Source organism: Vespa crabro, chromosome 8 (genome assembly GCF_910589235.1).
Source record: "Vespa crabro chromosome 8, iyVesCrab1.2, whole genome shotgun sequence".
NCBI lineage: Eukaryota > Metazoa > Arthropoda > Insecta > Hymenoptera > Vespidae > Vespa > Vespa crabro.
The window spans coordinates 7,500,088-7,519,605 of NC_060962.1; the positions used below are offsets into that span (position 1 = coordinate 7,500,088).

General features: G+C 28.9%; 3 protein-coding genes across 13 annotated transcripts in view; 1 reads left to right on the forward strand and 2 right to left on the reverse strand.

The window, feature by feature from the left end:
• The window catches only part of LOC124426053 (trypsin-4-like), a 5,526-nt gene extending 4,197 nt beyond the window's left edge, over positions 1–1,329 (forward strand). The window contains exons 2-6 of the mRNA XM_046967299.1: positions 180–251; positions 357–445; positions 518–770; positions 868–1,020; positions 1,097–1,329. Of these exons, the coding sequence (XP_046823255.1) occupies positions 183–251; positions 357–445; positions 518–770; positions 868–1,020; positions 1,097–1,249 (717 nt within the window). The 5' untranslated portion in view covers positions 180–182 and the 3' untranslated portion in view covers positions 1,250–1,329. The remainder of the gene's footprint in view (positions 1–179; positions 252–356; positions 446–517; positions 771–867; positions 1,021–1,096) is intronic.
• Positions 1,330–1,366: 37 nt separating this feature from the next.
• Positions 1,367–4,534, reverse strand: LOC124426052 (flavin-containing monooxygenase FMO GS-OX-like 2). Its single transcript, XM_046967298.1, is given in 7 exon segments — positions 1,367–1,742; positions 1,929–2,214; positions 2,309–2,512; positions 2,595–2,731; positions 2,839–2,980; positions 3,121–3,329; positions 4,144–4,534. Coding segments are annotated over 6 exon segments (1,278 nt in total). The 5' UTR covers positions 4,144–4,534; the 3' UTR covers positions 1,367–1,442.
• A 3,404-nt stretch (positions 4,535–7,938) lies between these two features.
• On the reverse strand, positions 7,939–19,454 carry LOC124426303 (serine/threonine-protein kinase 10). Of its 11 annotated transcripts, none has more exons than XM_046967819.1 (14): positions 18,858–19,445; positions 16,820–17,394; positions 16,587–16,751; positions 16,300–16,498; positions 16,101–16,231; positions 15,710–16,033; positions 15,457–15,502; positions 15,146–15,201; positions 14,757–14,841; positions 14,490–14,650; positions 13,875–14,401; positions 13,256–13,797; positions 10,934–13,167; positions 7,939–8,831 (listed from the first exon to the last, which is right to left on the reverse strand). In XM_046967819.1, the coding sequence occupies exons 2-14, from the start codon at positions 16,976–16,978 to the stop codon at positions 8,676–8,678; spliced, it is 4,785 nt and encodes a 1,594-aa protein (XP_046823775.1). In that variant the 5' UTR covers positions 16,979–17,394; positions 18,858–19,445; the 3' UTR covers positions 7,939–8,675. The 11 variants fall into 11 exon arrangements, with proteins under 11 accessions (XP_046823775.1, XP_046823777.1, XP_046823767.1 ...); XM_046967811.1 differs by lacking the exon at positions 7,939–8,831 and adding an exon at positions 9,479–10,429 and having other exon boundaries at positions 19,100–19,454; XM_046967813.1 differs by lacking the exon at positions 7,939–8,831 and adding an exon at positions 9,479–10,429 and having other exon boundaries at positions 18,940–19,454.
• Between the last annotated feature and the right edge of the window lie 64 nt (positions 19,455–19,518).

The following is a 19,518-nucleotide window of genomic DNA, read 5'->3' on the forward strand; positions in this document are numbered from 1 at the left end:
TGGAACTTCTTTAAGTAAATAGCATTTAAATGCTTCGGGTCGTTCCGCCTTCGTCATAATATTAAAAAAATGTAAAAAAGAAAAGAAAGAAAAAAGGAAAAAGAAAAAGTAATAGCAATAAATTGTATAATCTTTGAAACATACTTTTCGTATATATTACAATTTTATATTACTGATAGAAAATGAATCTTCGATCATCGAACAGAATTGTTGGAGGTGCATTTATAAATATCACGTCAATTCCATTCATGGTAAGATATCATAAACTTAAGAAAATTATTATAAACAAAAATTAAAATATATAAATAAAAACATTGTTAATCTGATCGATTAATTAATCGAATTATATTATTTAGATCTCGATAATGTTGAAAGGTCAACACATGTGTGGTGGTGGTATTCTCGACGAGTATTCGGTTGTAACAGCCGCACATTGTGCCCAAGAGTAAATTTAAATAATGACATAAATTAAAAGAAAAATAAAAAATTTTATACTAAAATAAATATCAATTTGTAGAGTCATCAATCGTATACAGGATGTTCAAGTTCGTAGCGGATCTTCTTACGAAGACGAAGATGGTGTCATTCATAATGTAACAAAAATAACTATTCATGAAAGTTTTAATCCTGATACAAACGATTACGACATCGCGGTGTTAAAAGTGAATCCACCATTCAATTATGATAATAATACACAATCATTAACTATAGCGAAGAATGAATCGACTTACACTGATTTTGGCTTGGTAGCTGGTTGGGGATACTTTCTGGTAAGAAAATAGTAATAATAAAAATTTTGTTTATACATTCAATTTTATATATTAATTAATATTTCTAATAATTTTCAATATAATTTATAATTACAAGAACTTCGATCCGGTTCTCTCCAGACAATTACAATTCGTTATATTACCAAAAGTACAAAAAGATGAATGTAAAAATGATTATGCAAATGAACAAAAAATATCTGATACACAAGTATGTTATGGATTTCGTAATGGAGGAAAGGATGCTTGTAAAGTAAGAAATATAATAATTTTATTTAAGTAAAAGTATTCGAATAATGATTATGATTCGTTATATCGTTTGCACTTAGGGTGATTCAGGTGGACCAATGGTCAATATGGATCATGTTTTAATTGGTTTAACATCATGGGGTGATGGATGTGCAACACCAGGTAAGCCTGGTGTTTATACTGATGCTATTCTACTTCGTGATTGGATAAAAAAACAAATTGAAAAGGATTAATATGAAACTTGATGAAAAATGACAGAAAATATCATTATCTATATCGATGATCTTAAAGAATATATTTATTGATACATATATATATATCAAAGTTATTGATATTGTTTATATATACGTATATATATATATATATATATATATATATATATATATATATATATAAAATACGTAATTTTACGATTGTTTAATATTGTCAATTAGATAAGACGAGTTCCACATTTTTCTCATCCTCGGATATAACAAATTTAGCATATTTGTAACGCAAAAGATTAGCCTTTACCTGTGAATGCCATGCAAGATAACCAACTTTATAAAATGGTGGAAGTCGATCGAATCCTCCTGCATCTGCCAACGAATCATTATATTCCCATTGCTCGGTCATCATCTTATGTGCGTGTCTTTTCTTCGGGGCTTTTAGTTTCGAATCTTCGAGCATTTGAGATTTCGAAGGTAAAGCAAGACGATTTTTTATAAGACTCAAGAAATATTGTACCTATAGAAAAAAATTCTTTTTTCTTTTATACGTTCTTCTTCCAACTGAATGCAAATGTTGAATTAAAAGGAGGCAGTATTCTTATTCAAAAAAAAAAAAGAAAGAAAAAGAAGAAGAGAGAAAGTAAAAAAAAAAAAAAGAAACAGAATATACGAAAAATATCTTTAGAGAAACAAATATTTATACCTGCATATGAAACATAGGAAAAGGTATAATTTGTGAAGGTATACCAATAATAGCCATTGTTTGATGTTCTATATTAATAAGATGCTTATACAATGGCGTTACGTAATTATCATCGACTTTGACGTCACAACTTTCGTCTAAGAACGGAAAACTATATTGATATCCAGTACAATAAAGAAATACGTCAATGGTAACAGAAGTTCCATCTTTTAGGAAACATTTCGTTCCCTCCAATCTATCAACTCCAACGACTTGTATCATGTTAGATGGGAATACGCTCGTGAATCTATACGTGCATATTATATATATATGTATATATATATATATATATATATATATATATATATATACATAAAAAATAAATTAAATAATATTAATACCTCTCTTGATTATGACTTAGGTAAACGATAGAGGAATGATCAGTTAAATCGATTCCAATATCGATACCAGAAGATGCAGCACCCAAAATTAATACAATTTTATCTTTAAATTCTTCTGGTTTTCTGTATGAATGGCTATGCATTACTATACCTGGAAAAGTGTCCATACCTTTTATAGCTGGTATATATGGTTCGAAATAATGTCTGGAAAAATGGAAGACAAAATAAACGATCAAGAGTTCCTATAAAAAGTTCCTATGAAAATGACGTAGAAAATAAATTGTACCCATTACAAATCATAACTGCGTCGAATCGATACTCCTCCGTACGTTGAGTATTTAATTGTTTAACACGTACCAACTATTTCTCTTCGTTGCTATTATCCAACTTAATTGGACGTATATTTTCAACTTTTATGTAAAACTAAAGCAAATATATATATATATATAATGTATATAACAATATCCAATATATCGAGCAATTGAAAAATTGTAAATACATTGAAAAGAAAATGATATATGATCGATCACCTGTATGTACCTACGTAGTTGAAAATGTTCCATGTAATTACGTAAATAAGATAAAATTTCATTGTGAGATATACAACATGGTTCCTGCGCATTCATTCTCATATAATCAGGAAAATTCATAATTCTTGCTGGTAAATTTGTTCTAAAAATTGTCTATGTATCGTTATAATAATAACAACAATAATAATAATAAAAATAATAATAATAATAATAATAATAATAATAATAATAAAATAATAATAATAATAATAATAGTAAAACAAAATGTATCATTTGACGAACCTTAAATTTTTATACATGCTCGAATGAATTGGTAAACCATTTTCATCTAAACCAATTCTATCGTTATATACCCAAGTACCACCAACGTCACCAGTTTGCTCAAATACCGTCATTTCGATATTTGTATCTCCCGCCAAATGTCTAGCCGCGCATAAGCCAGCTGCGCCTGCGCCAACTATGCATACTTTTTTATTAACACTCTGCGCCATCTATATATTTGTAATAAAAATATATGTGAATGAGATCTGTCGTGAGAACAGTCGATAAAAAAAAAAAGGAAAAAAAAAAAAAGAAAAATAAAATTTCTAACAATGTATTAATTTCTATCGTATCATTAACAAACACCATGTACGGACATATTCTTGCCTATCGTAAATATTAATAATAATTATAAAAGAAATTTTTGAGATAGATATGGCATTCCTTCTCAAGATAATAAAGTTATATGCCATAATCATATTTGTGAAGTTTTCTACTTACTGTTTTCTTATCGAACTAATTATTAGATAAGAACTTAGAAATGGTCGATATGTTTTTGTTTTTTTTTTTTTTCTAGTAAAAATTATTAAAAATAAACAAGAAAATTTCAATTATTTCTTTTTCTTTTTTTTTTTATAACAATTGTTATAACTATAATACGTTTTGTTTTTTATGTCAACGAGACAAAAAATTAGTTTGACGATGATTTTTAAAACTTCTTAATAACCATTAATTCTCGAACTTTTGTCTCTACTATACGATACAATATGACAACTATTTATCGTAGAAACTAAAGTCGATTTATGTGCCATTCTCTTTTTATATGCTTCAGAATTTGTTGAACAACGGAAAAAACAATACTAACGTCAAAGGAAACCGCAAGTCGACCTCGAATATATTGACATACGTATTTACATAACTCAAAAACCTGAATATCTTTGTTAAATGATAAGATACATAATATTCTCTGATAAGAACGTGAAAATAGTGATTTTTGTTATGTCCTAATTTATGATTGTAATAACAAAGCAAAAATTATCTCACGTTTTAAGATCGTTCAATCAATTTTCGCTCGAAGCATGTGATCAGCAACAAATATGGACAAAATATGAATTAAAAGGTACATGCAAGAAACATTATCTCTATCACTCAATGCGTTTATCGTATCGATGTATAAACTCATATTTATATATAGCTTTTTCACACGTACATATAACAATTGTTCTAGTGTGAGTAAAATAAATAGCATTAATAGATTGTATAGTCAAACGTTTTTAAAATCTCTCATATTCATATGTTCTCCTTTTGATGTTGTATCATGCTTAGAAAAAACGCATTTATTTTACAACATAAATGCATGAAGAATAATAAATATAATTGATACATATAAAATAATATAAATGTGATATAAAATAATATAAATTTACGACAAAAAAAGAAATATGATTTTGTCGAATATTTCGTGAAAAATAATAATTAGGGAATACTTAATATATTAAATATTATTTTATATGATATAAGTATATATATATATATATATATATATATATATATATTTCTTTTTCTACTTTATATTATAGTAATAACATATCAAGTGAATCATTCCTACAGGGAAAACCACAAAAGAATAATATTGGGAGTTTTATCTCATAGATAGAATGGAAATGATTTTATGTTTTGATCTTTATAAAAATAATATATATATATATATATATATATATATATATATATATATATATATATACTGGAAAAAATACTTTTTTACTCAATTTTTTTAAAGATAAGGCTTTTCTCAAACAATTCTCGCTTAAATCTCTATCTTTAAAATTAGAACTTGCTCAAGAAAATTGATTTAAGAATTATACTTAAACTCATTGTTGACATAAACTATTATAAAACCAGGAATGATTAACAACCTCAATCATATTTTACGTGTTCCGTATGGAATAATATATTATTAATATTAAAATGTATGAAATATCTCAGACCTTCAAAATGACTTGTTTTTTTTTTTTCCTTTATGCATAACAAGGAATTTATATTTTCAATGGAAAGCTAAAAAAACTAACATTAAAATATTTATTATAATAATTATTATTATTATTGTTATTATTATTATTATTATTATTATTATTATTATTATTATTATTATTAATTATTATTATCATGCTATGTCTTAATAACGCATTATTACCATGAAAGTAAACTACATCATTACAATATAAGTATTAATAATTATATCAAACTTAGTTACGCCCGATCGTGAACAATCAATAAACAATAAGAGTCTATGTTACAACGGATTACATTTGTTACTTCGACCCTAAACTTATTATAAAATAAGAAAATATAATACATAAGTAAACGATCTAATTCTAATTACAGCTTTTGTTTTCTTCCTTGACATAATATATAAGTCTAATTATTTTTGCAAAACAATTATTTCTATTTATCGTTTCTTTTTGTTTTACTTTTTTGTTCAAATATCTTATCATACGTTGCATAATACGTACATAAGGAGTATACATTATTAGAAATTATATACAATTATCAACGACAACGGTCGTATTTATTTTTTTATACTTGATCGTACTTATAGATTTGGTTGTCATTGAAGGAAGCACTAGTAAAATTGAAGGTACACGTCAAATTCATCGAATTAGACAAACATCCTGATGAAATAAAAAAAAAAAAAGAAAAATATATGATAAATCTGTTTCGACATAAATATCAAATTTGTTATAAAAAAAAAAAAAAAAAAAAAAAAAAAAAAAATATATATAAAAAAAGAACGAAAGAAAAAAACGTGTACTTCCAACGTCAAAATACTATTCCTCTTCATTTATTTTCAATAATTTAATTGATAGAATTGAGTAAAAAATATACATTAAACGACCATGTTCATACATCACTATTAACTATATCTGTTCATAATCTTTTTTGTTAAGAGAGATGTATAAACATGATTGAAATTACATCATCCAATAATCACTGCAACTATCCATAACATTTTAATTCTCTAACATAATAGAGACTTATCACATATCATTTTTACATTTATAATACCGAAATTATATTTTCAATATCTTATATAATAATTCACCTTTTGAACTAATTACAAGATTTATGATTTTGAAAAATTCCTTTGCCAAAGGATCACTCATAAAAAGGGATACCTAAAGATATTTGCATTAATTTAATTTTTTTTTCCCCTTTACAAATGCGAATTTCACGAATGATATTAAATATTATTGTTATGAAAGAAAATCCATTCTAATTGTGTGGCAAATCTCGTAGAATAGTGCAGTAACAAATATTCAACATTTTTTTATGATAGTAAGAATCTGAAAATGCACGTATATTTAAACAAATATCTTGTTTTTTAACTGCACTATATATATACATATATACATATATATGTATATAAATGTATACGTATATGTATATATGTATATATGTATGTATGTGTATATAATGAAAATAATATTTATTTTCTGTTATAAGAAAAAGAAAAAATAATGAACGGATTGTATTATATGAAAAGTTACATTGAACAAAACTGCAAATGATTTACTCAAATTAAACATATTTGAATGTTAAAGTTTAAACAATTCTAAATTTCTATATACAAAGGTGCTTAACTCGATAATAGAAAACATATACCTGCTCAATTGAGGGATCATTAAAACAGTAGAAAAATTAATTTACAATAAAGAATTTTGTACAAGTATTTGTTTATAATTACGACTTGCATTAGCCACGCATGCTCGTTTTTAATGTGCATTAAAGAAATTCTCTAAAAAAGATCTTCCAAAGTCTTATAGCCATATAACAAATAATTATACATTGTATATTTGGTGTTATACTTTGATTTCTAGTGCAATATTTTATTTACTTAAATATATATATATATATATATATTTCTTCGTGAAGTACTTGCGCTGCTGTATTTTTTATTTGCAAGCAGTTTAACTTCTTTAGTCGAACATGGTGACTAAAGACTTTGCATTAAACCTCAGACTCATAACATAAAAACATTCCAAGGACCCAAATTTAATACCCTTAAAATATGAAGTACAATGTGATTAATATTTATTATTTTATTATTAATATTATATTAATATTAATATTATTATTATTATTATTATTATTTGTTATTATAGCAATTATAGAAAAATGAATGCCTAATAGCATTCCTATGTGTAAGTTAATACAAAATTATACAATATAAGTTTTCAAGAAAAATGAAAATGTAATAATGTCTTTATAACAAGCTGTATATATGTATAAAATCACAAGCAAGTAATGTGATCATAGAAAATATACATTGTTCAATATTTAGTTGATTCCTCTCAAATTGACGGTTAATTATTTCATATCAATATTGAATTGCATTTGCATAATGCATTTAGACTTTTATTAATTTCTTGGACTCATGTGGAACAGTAATTGGGCGGATTAAGTAGATCATATCAACATGAACTTCAGTATGCGAGTAAAACTTTCATGATATTTCTTCATGCAAAAAGTTGCAACATTTTACAAGGCCTTTCATACAATAAATCTTAATGCAATGTTTTTCCAAAAAAAAAAAAAAAAAAAAAAAATATATATATATACACACACACACAAGGTACAGCATTTAATGGAAACATTTAAATATCTTTACCACTCATGAATGTATAAAAAAAAAAAAAAAAAGAACTCTCTGAAAAAAGTTATAATGTTTGAAGAAAAAGTATATTCTTCGAAATTTTTATTTTGTTTTGTTTTGTTTTTAGAAATATATCAAGATCGTCGATGTTTCATTTCTTTTTTTTTTTTTTTTTTTTTTCTTTTTTTTTTCTTTTTTTTTTTTTTTCTTTTTAATCGAAAACGCATTATTTTTCTATATCTTTATAGAGAATAAAAAACAAATTCAACGATCTATAAAAGTTTATCTCATGATTCAATGGTTCTTATATACATATATAACATATATATCGAGTAAGTTACCTAACTTGATAATCTCGAATTACTTAAAAATTGTTTAGTTTTTGATTGTAACAAATTCAAGAAATATTGAATAAATTTTTGTTCGAGAATTCGCTTATGTATCAAACAATTAATTAATAATTTAAGATGATTAAATTAGGCGACTCATTCAATATATACATATATAAAAATCATGTTTAATCTACATTATGAAAATTTGTAAATTTTTCAATGGAAAGTTCCTTCTTGCAAAGGCTAAAAGTTTTTCCAAACTCTTATGGAAATCAGCTTATTCAACGATTACTTCGATTAACATTATTTATTGTTGATAGCAGTCTTTACTCAACAATAATTATTAATATTCTGATATATAATTCAAATACTGCATTTGCAATCTGCTATTACTTGAATAACAATGATGCGTCCATAGAAATATTTTCACTGTCATTCCTCATTATAAAATAGAATGCTGGTGAAAAATAAAACTTATTCTTATTAAATCATTCTCTTGGACACGATTACAAAAAATAGTAATCATAATCGTTGTTTCTCAGTAACATTAGCAAACACTGAGTCTATTAGATAGCTGTATGCTTTTAGCATCAACCTTCGCTTACAGAAGATAATGAACTGCGTGTAGAACCGGCAGTATGATGTGTAAGATCAGGAAGATCTGCTGGTAAGCATAATGGAATAGCGCTAGGTCCATAAATTGCTTCCTGCTCTTCTAATTGAAGAACAAATTGTTCTTCAAGTCTCTGTAATGTGAAATAAAAAGGATTAATTATTTGTTAGCTTGAAAAAAATGTATATAAGAAACAAAAATACTTGTTACAGTTTTTAACCTTAGCAAAATGGGAATTGTATCGTACAAGGTAACTTACAAAATTTTCTGTAACAAAGTGAACAAAAATAGTAGCATACAACACATTTAACTAACCTTTCAATATTTTTTATAATACTGCTTTTGAAATCCGACTGTGGCATCTCTTTATATTTTTCTTTTACAAAGGTTCTTGTGGGAATATTTATGCGCAAGGACTACAATTACAAATTAGCATGTTTGCTATTAGATACCCACATAAGAACCCTTTTAAAAAAAGCTTTTATCACATAGTTCTACTACTTGACAAAACATAGCGTGAAACCAATAGTAACCACATTTACCCATATTATTTTCTTCACATAAATATTTAAGCTTTGGAATATAAAATTAATTGAACTCTTTATATGTAATTTTCATATGACAAAGGACGATGATGATAATAATAAAATAATAATAATAATAATAATAATAATAATACAGCTGTAATGGAAAATACAACTACGAAGCTATGATACAAGGCACATTTTCAATGACATAATAACTAATCAAATGAAATTGTAAATCACATACCAATCTTGGTACTTGAATATACTTGAATATTTATTTTTATTTTCTGCAGTAAATATTCATAAATATTGTATTGAATTTATTCATAATTTACATTAGATGATACTTAAGTGTACCTATGTCATTATCATATGTAAACTTTTTCTCTTTTCTTTTACTTACTTTTTCAAAATTTTGATATATTATGTAAGCCTGGCCACAGTTATATTAACGTATTCTATCACAAATTATATGATAAGCTAGCAGCAAAATATAAATATATGGTTATTTAATGCATATCTTCTAAATGAATATATATATATATATATATAAACAATATCTATTTCATAAGTTAAAGTATACTCATTAGTACCAACTCCATATAAAGTGTATAATATGAAGAAAACAGCAATAAAGGAAGCACATGGAATGTTATATTGTTGAAAACAGAAATAAGATTAATTTGGAAATATAAATATTTTTATCTTTATTCTATATTGTTTATTTATATTGTGTTATTTTATATCATATTATATATTGTGCATTTGCTTGTGTAATCGGATAATGTTACAAAACATACTAAGAATTCTAATTTAATGAAACGAAGTTATATTCATCATATTTATATTTCCAAATTTATCAATAAACAAGAAGAATGTATGAGATATATGATGTTGGCAAGTACTATCTATGGGACAGACGAGATGGCATTAAATCTGGTTTAGAACGACTTCGAACAAGCGTGCCATTTGTGGAAGTAGTATCTGAACCAGTAAGTCTAAGAGAGACTCTAGGTATAGTAAACGGAGATGGAGAATTTGGAGTAGATCGAGGTAAACGAGAAGATTTTTGCAAGGTGTTAGGAAGTGATATATCAGAATAATTAAAGGAAGGTAAAGAGAAACCACTAAGACCAGAGGGCAAATAATCTCGGTAACGAGTTTCCAATGCCTCCATTTCAGCCGCCAGCACAGCTTCTATCTTCTACAACAAGTAGATTAAAATTTAATTCAATAATTTACTTTACTTTCTTTTTTATGGCTCATTGAAGATCATAGTAACATGGATGAATTACTATGTAATTATTACAAAGTATCAAGAAATTTTTATTATAGGTTCAATTCAACTATATGCTACTACATATATATATATATGTATATGTATATATATATATATATATATATATATATATATATATATATAAAATATCTACATCTTATCATTTCTCATTTTACATTTATAAATTGGCCAAATGATTTTTATTCTAAATTCGAAAATCTTATTTGGGAATCAAACTTGATAAAAGCAGTAATAATAAAAGGAAAAAATAGTTTTTAGGAATCATACAGTAAATAAGCAAATAGTTTGAAAATTAATAGTAGAAGCAAAGAAGAATGATCAGAATTGAACAACTTACATTATTGATATGAGATTACACTTACTTATTCACGTAAGATTAATGGAGCAATATTAAATTTTATAATTTACCTGTTTTCGTGGTTTCAATTGTGCCTTCCACTCCCGAAGCTCTTTACCATACGTTTCTTCTTGTTCTTTTAACTTCAATGTCTCATGCTCCATTAGCATTTTTCTCTTTTCATTTTGTAGCTGTTCCAATTCCTTAATGGTAGCATCACTCTGAGCTCTAACTTCTTCGAGTTGCCGTGAATGCTTCAATTCAAATCGTTGCTGTTCAGCTCTATACCTCTTTTTCTCATTCTCTTGGAATTTCTTCAATTTTTCTCTTTCAGCTTCAGGATCCGACGCAATCGCCGAAGACATTGAAATTCTCATGGATTCCCTAAACATCATCTCGCGCGCTTTCATTTCGTTTCGAATCCTTTTAGGTAAGTTTCTACGCTCTACCGTTTGACGTTTTATCAATTCGTCTTCCTTCCTCTGATTCATTCTTTTCATTTGTTCTAATTCCTTTTCATGTCTAATCAACATCTGATGTCGCTGCAAGAAGAAAATATCCTTGAGCTGTCTCTTCAACAATTGTTGTCTTTCGTGTATCTGTCGTTCTTCTAATTCCCAAATAGCTGCTTCTCGAGCTCTCATCAATTGCTGCTTCTGTTGTAGAAATTGTCTCTCCATTAAAGCAATTTTTTCACGATGACTATCCGATAATCTTCGCAATGACATTTCATGACTTTCGTTAAGTTTTTCTAAGAAAAGTTTTTCTCTATCCTCATGTTCAGCCTCAAGCTTTTCCTTCCTTACCTTAAAAGCTCCCTTTCTTTTTTCTTTAGGCATTAAATCAACCTCCTGTTTGAGCAATCGCAATTCCTGTTTCAAACCTTCACGGAATTGTTTCAATTCTCTCTCTTGTTCGCTACGAATCTTTTTCGATGCCAATCTAAGATCAGCTTCTTGTTGACCTTCTGCGCGTTCAATTTGTTGCCTTTGTTGTCTAGCGAGCGTTTCTAAATCTCCTTCAGCACCACGTTCCAACAATTGTCTTTCCTGTTCAAATCGTTTCTCTTGTTGATCTTTGTTGAATTGCGATTTTTGGGATAGATCTTGAAACTGCTTTTGTTCCATCTTTTGTAACATCTTTAATTCACGTAATTCTTGTTTCCGGAATATTTGATCGTCATAGACTTTACCATTTTCATCGTCACCATATATTACTTTCGATGTTGTTGTCGTAACAACGACACCATCGATTTCAAATTTCCTAGTTCGTTTTCTCGTTTTCTTCTTCAAATTCATCATTTGTATATCTTCTTTCGTTCTAGGTGTTCGCGATACATCCCGATTATAATCAGATTTTCGACGTAGGACAACTTCCTCTTCACCTTCCGTAGACTGTACGTGGGACAAATGATTTTCTTTATTCGAACCTCGACTGTCTTGACTTATCGTCGTAGAAATCGATTCGGCATCGGAACGATCAATACTCTTACTAGGTGTATGCGATCTCGTTGATCCTGAATCACTCTGTGACCTTGATCCTTCAAAACTATCCGGTGACACGCGTTTCTCCTTCGAACTTTTTACATAATCATCTTTTTGTTTCGTCGATGTTACGACTCTGTCTTCGATACGATGACCAATCGACCTTTCACTTTTGATCATACCATTCATCTTCTTCGAATTTCTTTCGACGTCATTATGATCCATTATTTCAGTAGTAGTTCCTGGAACTGCCATTGACGTTTTGCTAATTTCATCGCCGCTATCGCTCTTCGAACTTATTTGTTCGATCGAACTTAAATTGCTGTGGGAAGAACCAGTTCTAACGACGTTATGTTTATTACTTATCGACGAATCTTTCACTCGTTCTCCATCGTCACCCACGGTAACAACAGAGACATGACTAGTATCTTGTAATTCGTCAACAATAGGACTGACGATAATAACTTCAGACTCGTCTAACTTTTTACCAACACGTTTGGAAGTATCCATAAGAATAATAGGTTGCTCCTGTGGAGTATATTCCAAACTATCCAGACTAGGGAAACCGTCCTCGTCGGTTGAATTTTCATTAACTTGAGTTTTATTCGTTTCATTTGCAACGATAACTACCTCCGATGTAGGAGAGGAACGTCGTAGTAAAGGAGTTGTAGCTGTTGCATCTACTAACACTGGAGGATGTGTAGTAACAACGGTAACTTGACTCACGTTACTTGCAAGACTGTTAGATGGATCTGGAGAATCGGCTGTAATGCGTACGGTTGATCTATTGGAACGTACCTCTTGTTCGCTTTGAGGTTTACCTGATATAACAAAACAAACGAAAACATATTTTGGTATGACCGATTCACAATTAAAAATTAAAAATTACAAACTTGAATAGTACTTTACCAGTAATAACAACTATGTTGTCTGCACTACTCCTTCGAGATGTACTTCTGCTTCTGATAGGCGTCGAAGTTATTACAGATACATTAACGGCAGAACTTTGACGCTCATAATTTTTATTATCATCTCTATTGTCTCCTTTCGATCTATGTTCCTTATTTAACCATTTTGTTCTCTGATGTTTACCTTCAAAATCATCGGGAAAGTTTTCTAAAGAATCATTTCTAGAAGAACCTTCGCTATGACTGGTCAAAATATTTTCGACTTTATTCAGACCATAATCCGTCTTAATATTCTCCGTAGAACTTGCTTTCATACTATTTTTTTCTGACAACGTAACGCTCGTTATGTCAGACGTATGCTTTAATGTTTCAATCGACGTAGTACTTATCCTCTTTTGCGTATCCATGGTAATACGTTTTTCTAAGACCGCATTCAATTTATCTTCTACGGACTTTCGTTTTTGTTCCAAATTTTTTAGATTATCTTCAATTAAATATTTTTCATGTTTACGTTGTTCCTCCATCGAAGCTTCTGATTGGAACCTGAAATTAAAATAAAATTAATTAGATCACCATAAACCTTAATATTATATTGCATTATTCAATATAATTATAAATACCTATTCTTCTCTTCTAGGGACGATTGTTTATTATACACTGGTTTTACCCATTCATCCGATGAAGTTGATTTAATAGGAGCTGACTTTCGGTTTTCATCCATACTTGATTTTTTGGTTAATATATTTACATTGTCAATTAATTTTTGTTTTCCTTCGATACTTTTAGATTTACTCAAGGCAAATAGCGCTTTGTCAACAGTTTCTGTTGTATTAGTTTTATCTACGTTGTCTAACTCATCGTTCTTATTTGAGGGTCCTATTTTTATCTGATCTTTATTATTTGGTTTTTGCTGCTCCATTTCTACTCCTACCGATTGGGATGATAATAAATTACGATCTTGTTTATCATCCTTAACTTTATTTTGACCTAACGATTCCATGGCACTAGATTTGTTTGCCAGATCGGCACAATTCTCTTTTTCATCATTTTTGTTATCTTGACGAACCGACGGAGGTGGAGGCGCAGGACCTTTATCTCTAGATATCCTACGCTCGTTATTTTCAGCTGTAGCTGGAGGTTTTGGTGCCTTAAAAGAATAAATTGAAAATATTTTTTTTTTCCTTTTTTTTTTCCCCTCTTTTTTGATGGCATATAATATTTAATAATTTTCTTACCTGTTTTTTCTCGTTTAATGCGTGCATATTTTCTTTAGATTCAGTTTTACGCAATTTCTTACTTCTATCTTCTTTCTCGCCATCTCTATTCATCTCCCGTTTGTGACTATCCTCTTTTTTCGTGGATACAGGTAACGGTGTAAGATTTTCTTTCTCGGCAACTGCATGACACAATATATATATACATATATATATATGTATACTGACACATATGTAAATTTTATTTAAATATTATTTCTTAAAATATATATATAAATAATATATTACCTTTAACATCGCCATCACTGCGCATAGATGCAGAGTCATCTCCGAGTTGTTCCAATTCCAAAGGAAGCTGAGATGTACGTTGCTCCTATAAAAAAAAAAAAAAAAAAAAAAAAAGAAAGAAAGAAAAAAGATAATCATATATATATATATATATATTTTTTTTTTTACAATATTAAATATATCTTCTAATAAATATATCGTAAATATAAATAATGAGATATGTCATTTTCTACATACCAAAACTATACGAAAGTCAACATAGTATAAAAAATTGTGATATTTTCAATTTTTCATACTCAATGAATTCACTATAATGCTTAAAATCATTCAAATCATGTGGAAAATAATGGAGAAATTAATATAGACATTCTATTATTGAAACTACTAACCTGACAAGTACAGGGACGATGGGGCTGGCGAGGCCCAGGAGAGCCGCATGCACAGCCAAATATTTTAAATTAAATCAGCACATTTATCAAAATATAAATACGCGAAATGTATGAATACGTCAAAAAAAAAAAAAAAAAAAAACGTCAAAATAAAAATAAATAAATTAATAAATAAATATATTTTCACGTAAAACTAATAAATTCTATAATATAATTTGCTATCCAAAATTATATAAAAATATTATCAAAAAATAAATATTAGCAAAAAATTGTATATATACACATATATTTGTCACTTAAAAGCAGCTTACCAATACGCTGATACTGTTCTCTGTGTTTTTTTGCTTTTTTGGTCTTCTAATATAATGTAAGCATGTAAAAATATAATTTTATTATGTTTGCCTCGACAAAATTCTTTTGGTTATAAATTTTAATTTACTTTGGTATAAAACTTTTTGGGCCCATAAAAGATATTTGATAGTATACAATAATTACATAAATACGTAAATCTAAGTGTATCTTATCAAGTAACGATAATCCTTTATACATTAAAATATATCTTACCTCAGCTTCTTCGTCAACAAGTTCCTCTTCAACAACATCAGCTTTATATTCAAGTAATAAATCCCTTATTGGTTTAGAATCTAAATTTCGATTTATAAATGGATGTTTTAACAATTCGTCGGCTGTAGGTCGTGATGTTGGATCCTTTATAAGCGCTTTTGCAATAAAATCATTAAACTCTTTACTCCATTTTCCAGGTTGATCAAGCTTTGGTGGATCACTTTTTTGTATCTTAAGTAACACACGCATTGGAGACATTTCATGATTTGGTGGCTCCATTTGCGCAAACTCTATAAGAGTTATGCCAAGGGACCAAATGTCCACCTAAAAGTAAATGCAAAATTTCATTGAATTATATGAAATAATAAAAGTATCAATCGATACTACTTACTTTGAAATCATAAGGATTATCTCTAAATGTTTCGCATAATACAACTTCTGGTGCCATCCAATATGGTGTACCAATGAATGTATCATGTTTCTGTAATGTATGCTTATTTTTTGCAGATACCCCAAAATCAGCTATAAAATAAATGCATTGTATTCTTCATTATAGTTATACTCCAGATTCAAAACAATTATATTATTACCAAGTTTGACACCTCCTGCCATTGTTAACAAAACATTCCCTGCTTTTAAATCCCTATGAATAACTTTGGATTTGTGTAAGAATGCCAGACCCTTTACCATATGTTGACACACATATGATATTTGAGGTTCTGTCAGTGCTTTCTCCAACTCTACCATAATAGAATCTACAGCACCACCATCACAGTATTCAATCAACATCTGTTTTAAGAAATTATGTTATTATTAAAATAAAATAATACTTCCTTTATATATTAATTAAAGATATTAGTTAAAAAAATATACCAACCCACAATTTGCCTTCTATAAAGTATGCTTCATGTAATTCAACAACATTTGGATGTTTACATTCGGACAAAATATCGATTTCAATCATGAAATCACTAAGATCATCTTCTCCTTCCAATGCACACATTTTTGCAGCAGCCAATTGATGAGTTTGTTTATGTTGTGCCTAAAAATAATTATAAAATTAAAAAGATAATAATACATAAAATAAATAACCTATACGCTATTGTTTACCTTGTAAACTTTTCCAAATGCCCCATCTCCAAGTTCACCAACCATTTCCCAGAATTCTTCCGGGTTACAATCCATTTTAATATTATTATATAACTTTTTCTTTTTCGCATCATTGCCACCGAAGTGGAATGCTTTCTTTAAATTCGATAAAAACGACATAATGACTTTCTTTATCAACACACTTGTATATAAACTTAACTTGCACTATAATTACATTATGTCTATACACAGTTCAAATACTTGGTACATAAATTATGTATATTATGATCACAAAAAGTTTAATACAAATATCGCATGAAAGTATAATTCTCACTCAGTACATAAAGATTTCATTTCTTTAAAGACTGAATATTATGATTTTACTTCCATTTTCATCTTGATTAATATAGCAATCAATTTATTTTTTTGCTATGTCGTTTAATTTAGATCCCCACTGGATACCAGGGGATCATAACAGACCTCTCCCGCATCTTGATAAACTATAATTTCACTCATTTATTAATGAGTACCTTGATATAAACTAACATAACTATCCATATTGAAAATGCAACCCATTATTAAAATGTAGCAGGTTTCTGAAACACAAATCAAAACAGAATATATTATTTCTAATACATTCAATTTTAATATCAATTCTTTTTTATACATTCTTAAAGTAATGATTTGCGATAATGGAACATCTTACTACGATCGTATACAAAAGAGTTCCACATAAAAAATGCAGATAAGAAAACAAGTCCCTCCCCGTCTCTCTCTCTCTCTCTCTCTCTCTCTCTCTCTCTCTCTCTCTCTCTCCTTTATTAAACTAGATAAATACTATACTGATAAATGGTATCAGAATGATATTAATCGTTGAATGCAAAGCTTATTAAGGTCAAACAAAATCTTAGTATGATATTTTCCTTTTCAAATACAAATAGCAGATTCCTCTATCGCTATTAAATAAAGCAAAAGATCGTAAACGAGCATACATATTATTACATATGGCAATAAATATTCATACAGGAGTACACAGTTTCTTTAGAATTATCTCAACGTGTTTTTAATAAAATAATTATTATACTCAAGAGCCATTTAAACCTGCATAAGGTAAGTATGATGAATATTTGTTTGGAAAGGGAAAAGAGAGGAAAAGAAAAAAAAAAGAAAAAAATAAAAAAAGGAAAAAAGAAAAGAAAAGAGAAAAGAAAATCACGTCAAAATTCTTCCTTCTCGTTAAGGATTGAAAATCGTGCTGGACATTACGAAAATGTAAAAAAGAAAAAAAAAAACAGTTTTATCACCAAACACAGTGTGCACTTCCGTGAAGATCCCGTGGTTTTACTCATCTCTGTTCGCACTAATTATCGCATTAAGAAAGAGAAGGAAAGAGAGAGAGAGAGAGAGAGAGCGCGAGAGAGAGAGAGAGACAGAGAGAGATACACAGAGAAGGAAAGAGAAAAAGAGAGAAACAGTTACCGCACATTCGATCATCGTTGATATATAAATATATACACGAATCGAGATGACACGTACGATATGACGGAAGAGAAGAAACATACGTATCGTTCACTTTCAAACGCTCTATTAATCAAAAACAATTGGGCAGGTGCTATCGTTCGACGGTCACGCGGTTGACACAATTTTGACAAGCAGGATTCGGTCATGCCTGGCCGCCATCGTACGGCGAATGCACTTTCTCCACCATCCTCGATACTCGAATCTCATTTCACAGGATGATGATTTAGATCGTAGAAAAATAATAATATTATTATTAAACGTGTATGATTGGAATACGTTCGAGTAAAAAACTGTTAACGTTCGTTTCATTGGGAACATTTATACAACGTTTATTTCATTGGATTCTATGAAAATAAGGAATGATATAAATCTTTCGTCTTCCATAAAATCCAATGGAAATTTTAATCTCAATTTATTATCCATCGTACACATTTTTTCCCCGTAACATTCGGCCCGTAACGAAAAATGAAAAAAGAATTCTAAGATAATAATAAATCTCCTTTTTCTTATAGATACGACAAAGTTGTATCTGACTCACGATATGGTTGGCCATAGAAGTTAACAGAAGAGGAAAACACGTTCGTGGGATGAAAATATGCGATACGTCCTCCGTCTCTCACCTTCCTTCTTTCACGAGTCGAGGATCCAAGGAAACACAAGTTCCATGTACACGAATGAGATATCTCTCTCTCTCTCTTTCTCTCTCTCTCTCTCTCTCTCTCTCTCTTTTTCTCGCTCTCTCGCTCTCTATCTTTATAAACGCGCAAATATTTGTTATACCTTAATGTAAAAAGGTACGACAATCATTTCTTCGAACATTTAATATGTACCAACAACAGGTCTTGTTATAGATTACCCTAACGTCTGATAGATAAAGTTAAGCGTGCAAAACTATCGGCCGTGGATCAGTAACTCAGAAGACCTCGATATACGCGGCCATTTTCAGCACACGCACATCACACACGATACTCCATCACGCCTGGAAGTGACGTAACCAATCGGCAAGGGCGGCACCGTTCCACGCGCTCCCCCCTCCAATCCCTTCTCTCTTCGTGTCTTTTTTTGCATTCGCAATGCGACAAATCTTTTCATCCCCCCGGTATAATCATCGCCTAGAAAAACTATATATATGTATATGTATATATATATATATGCATACATATATAAATATATATATTTGTGTGTATGTGTATTGTATA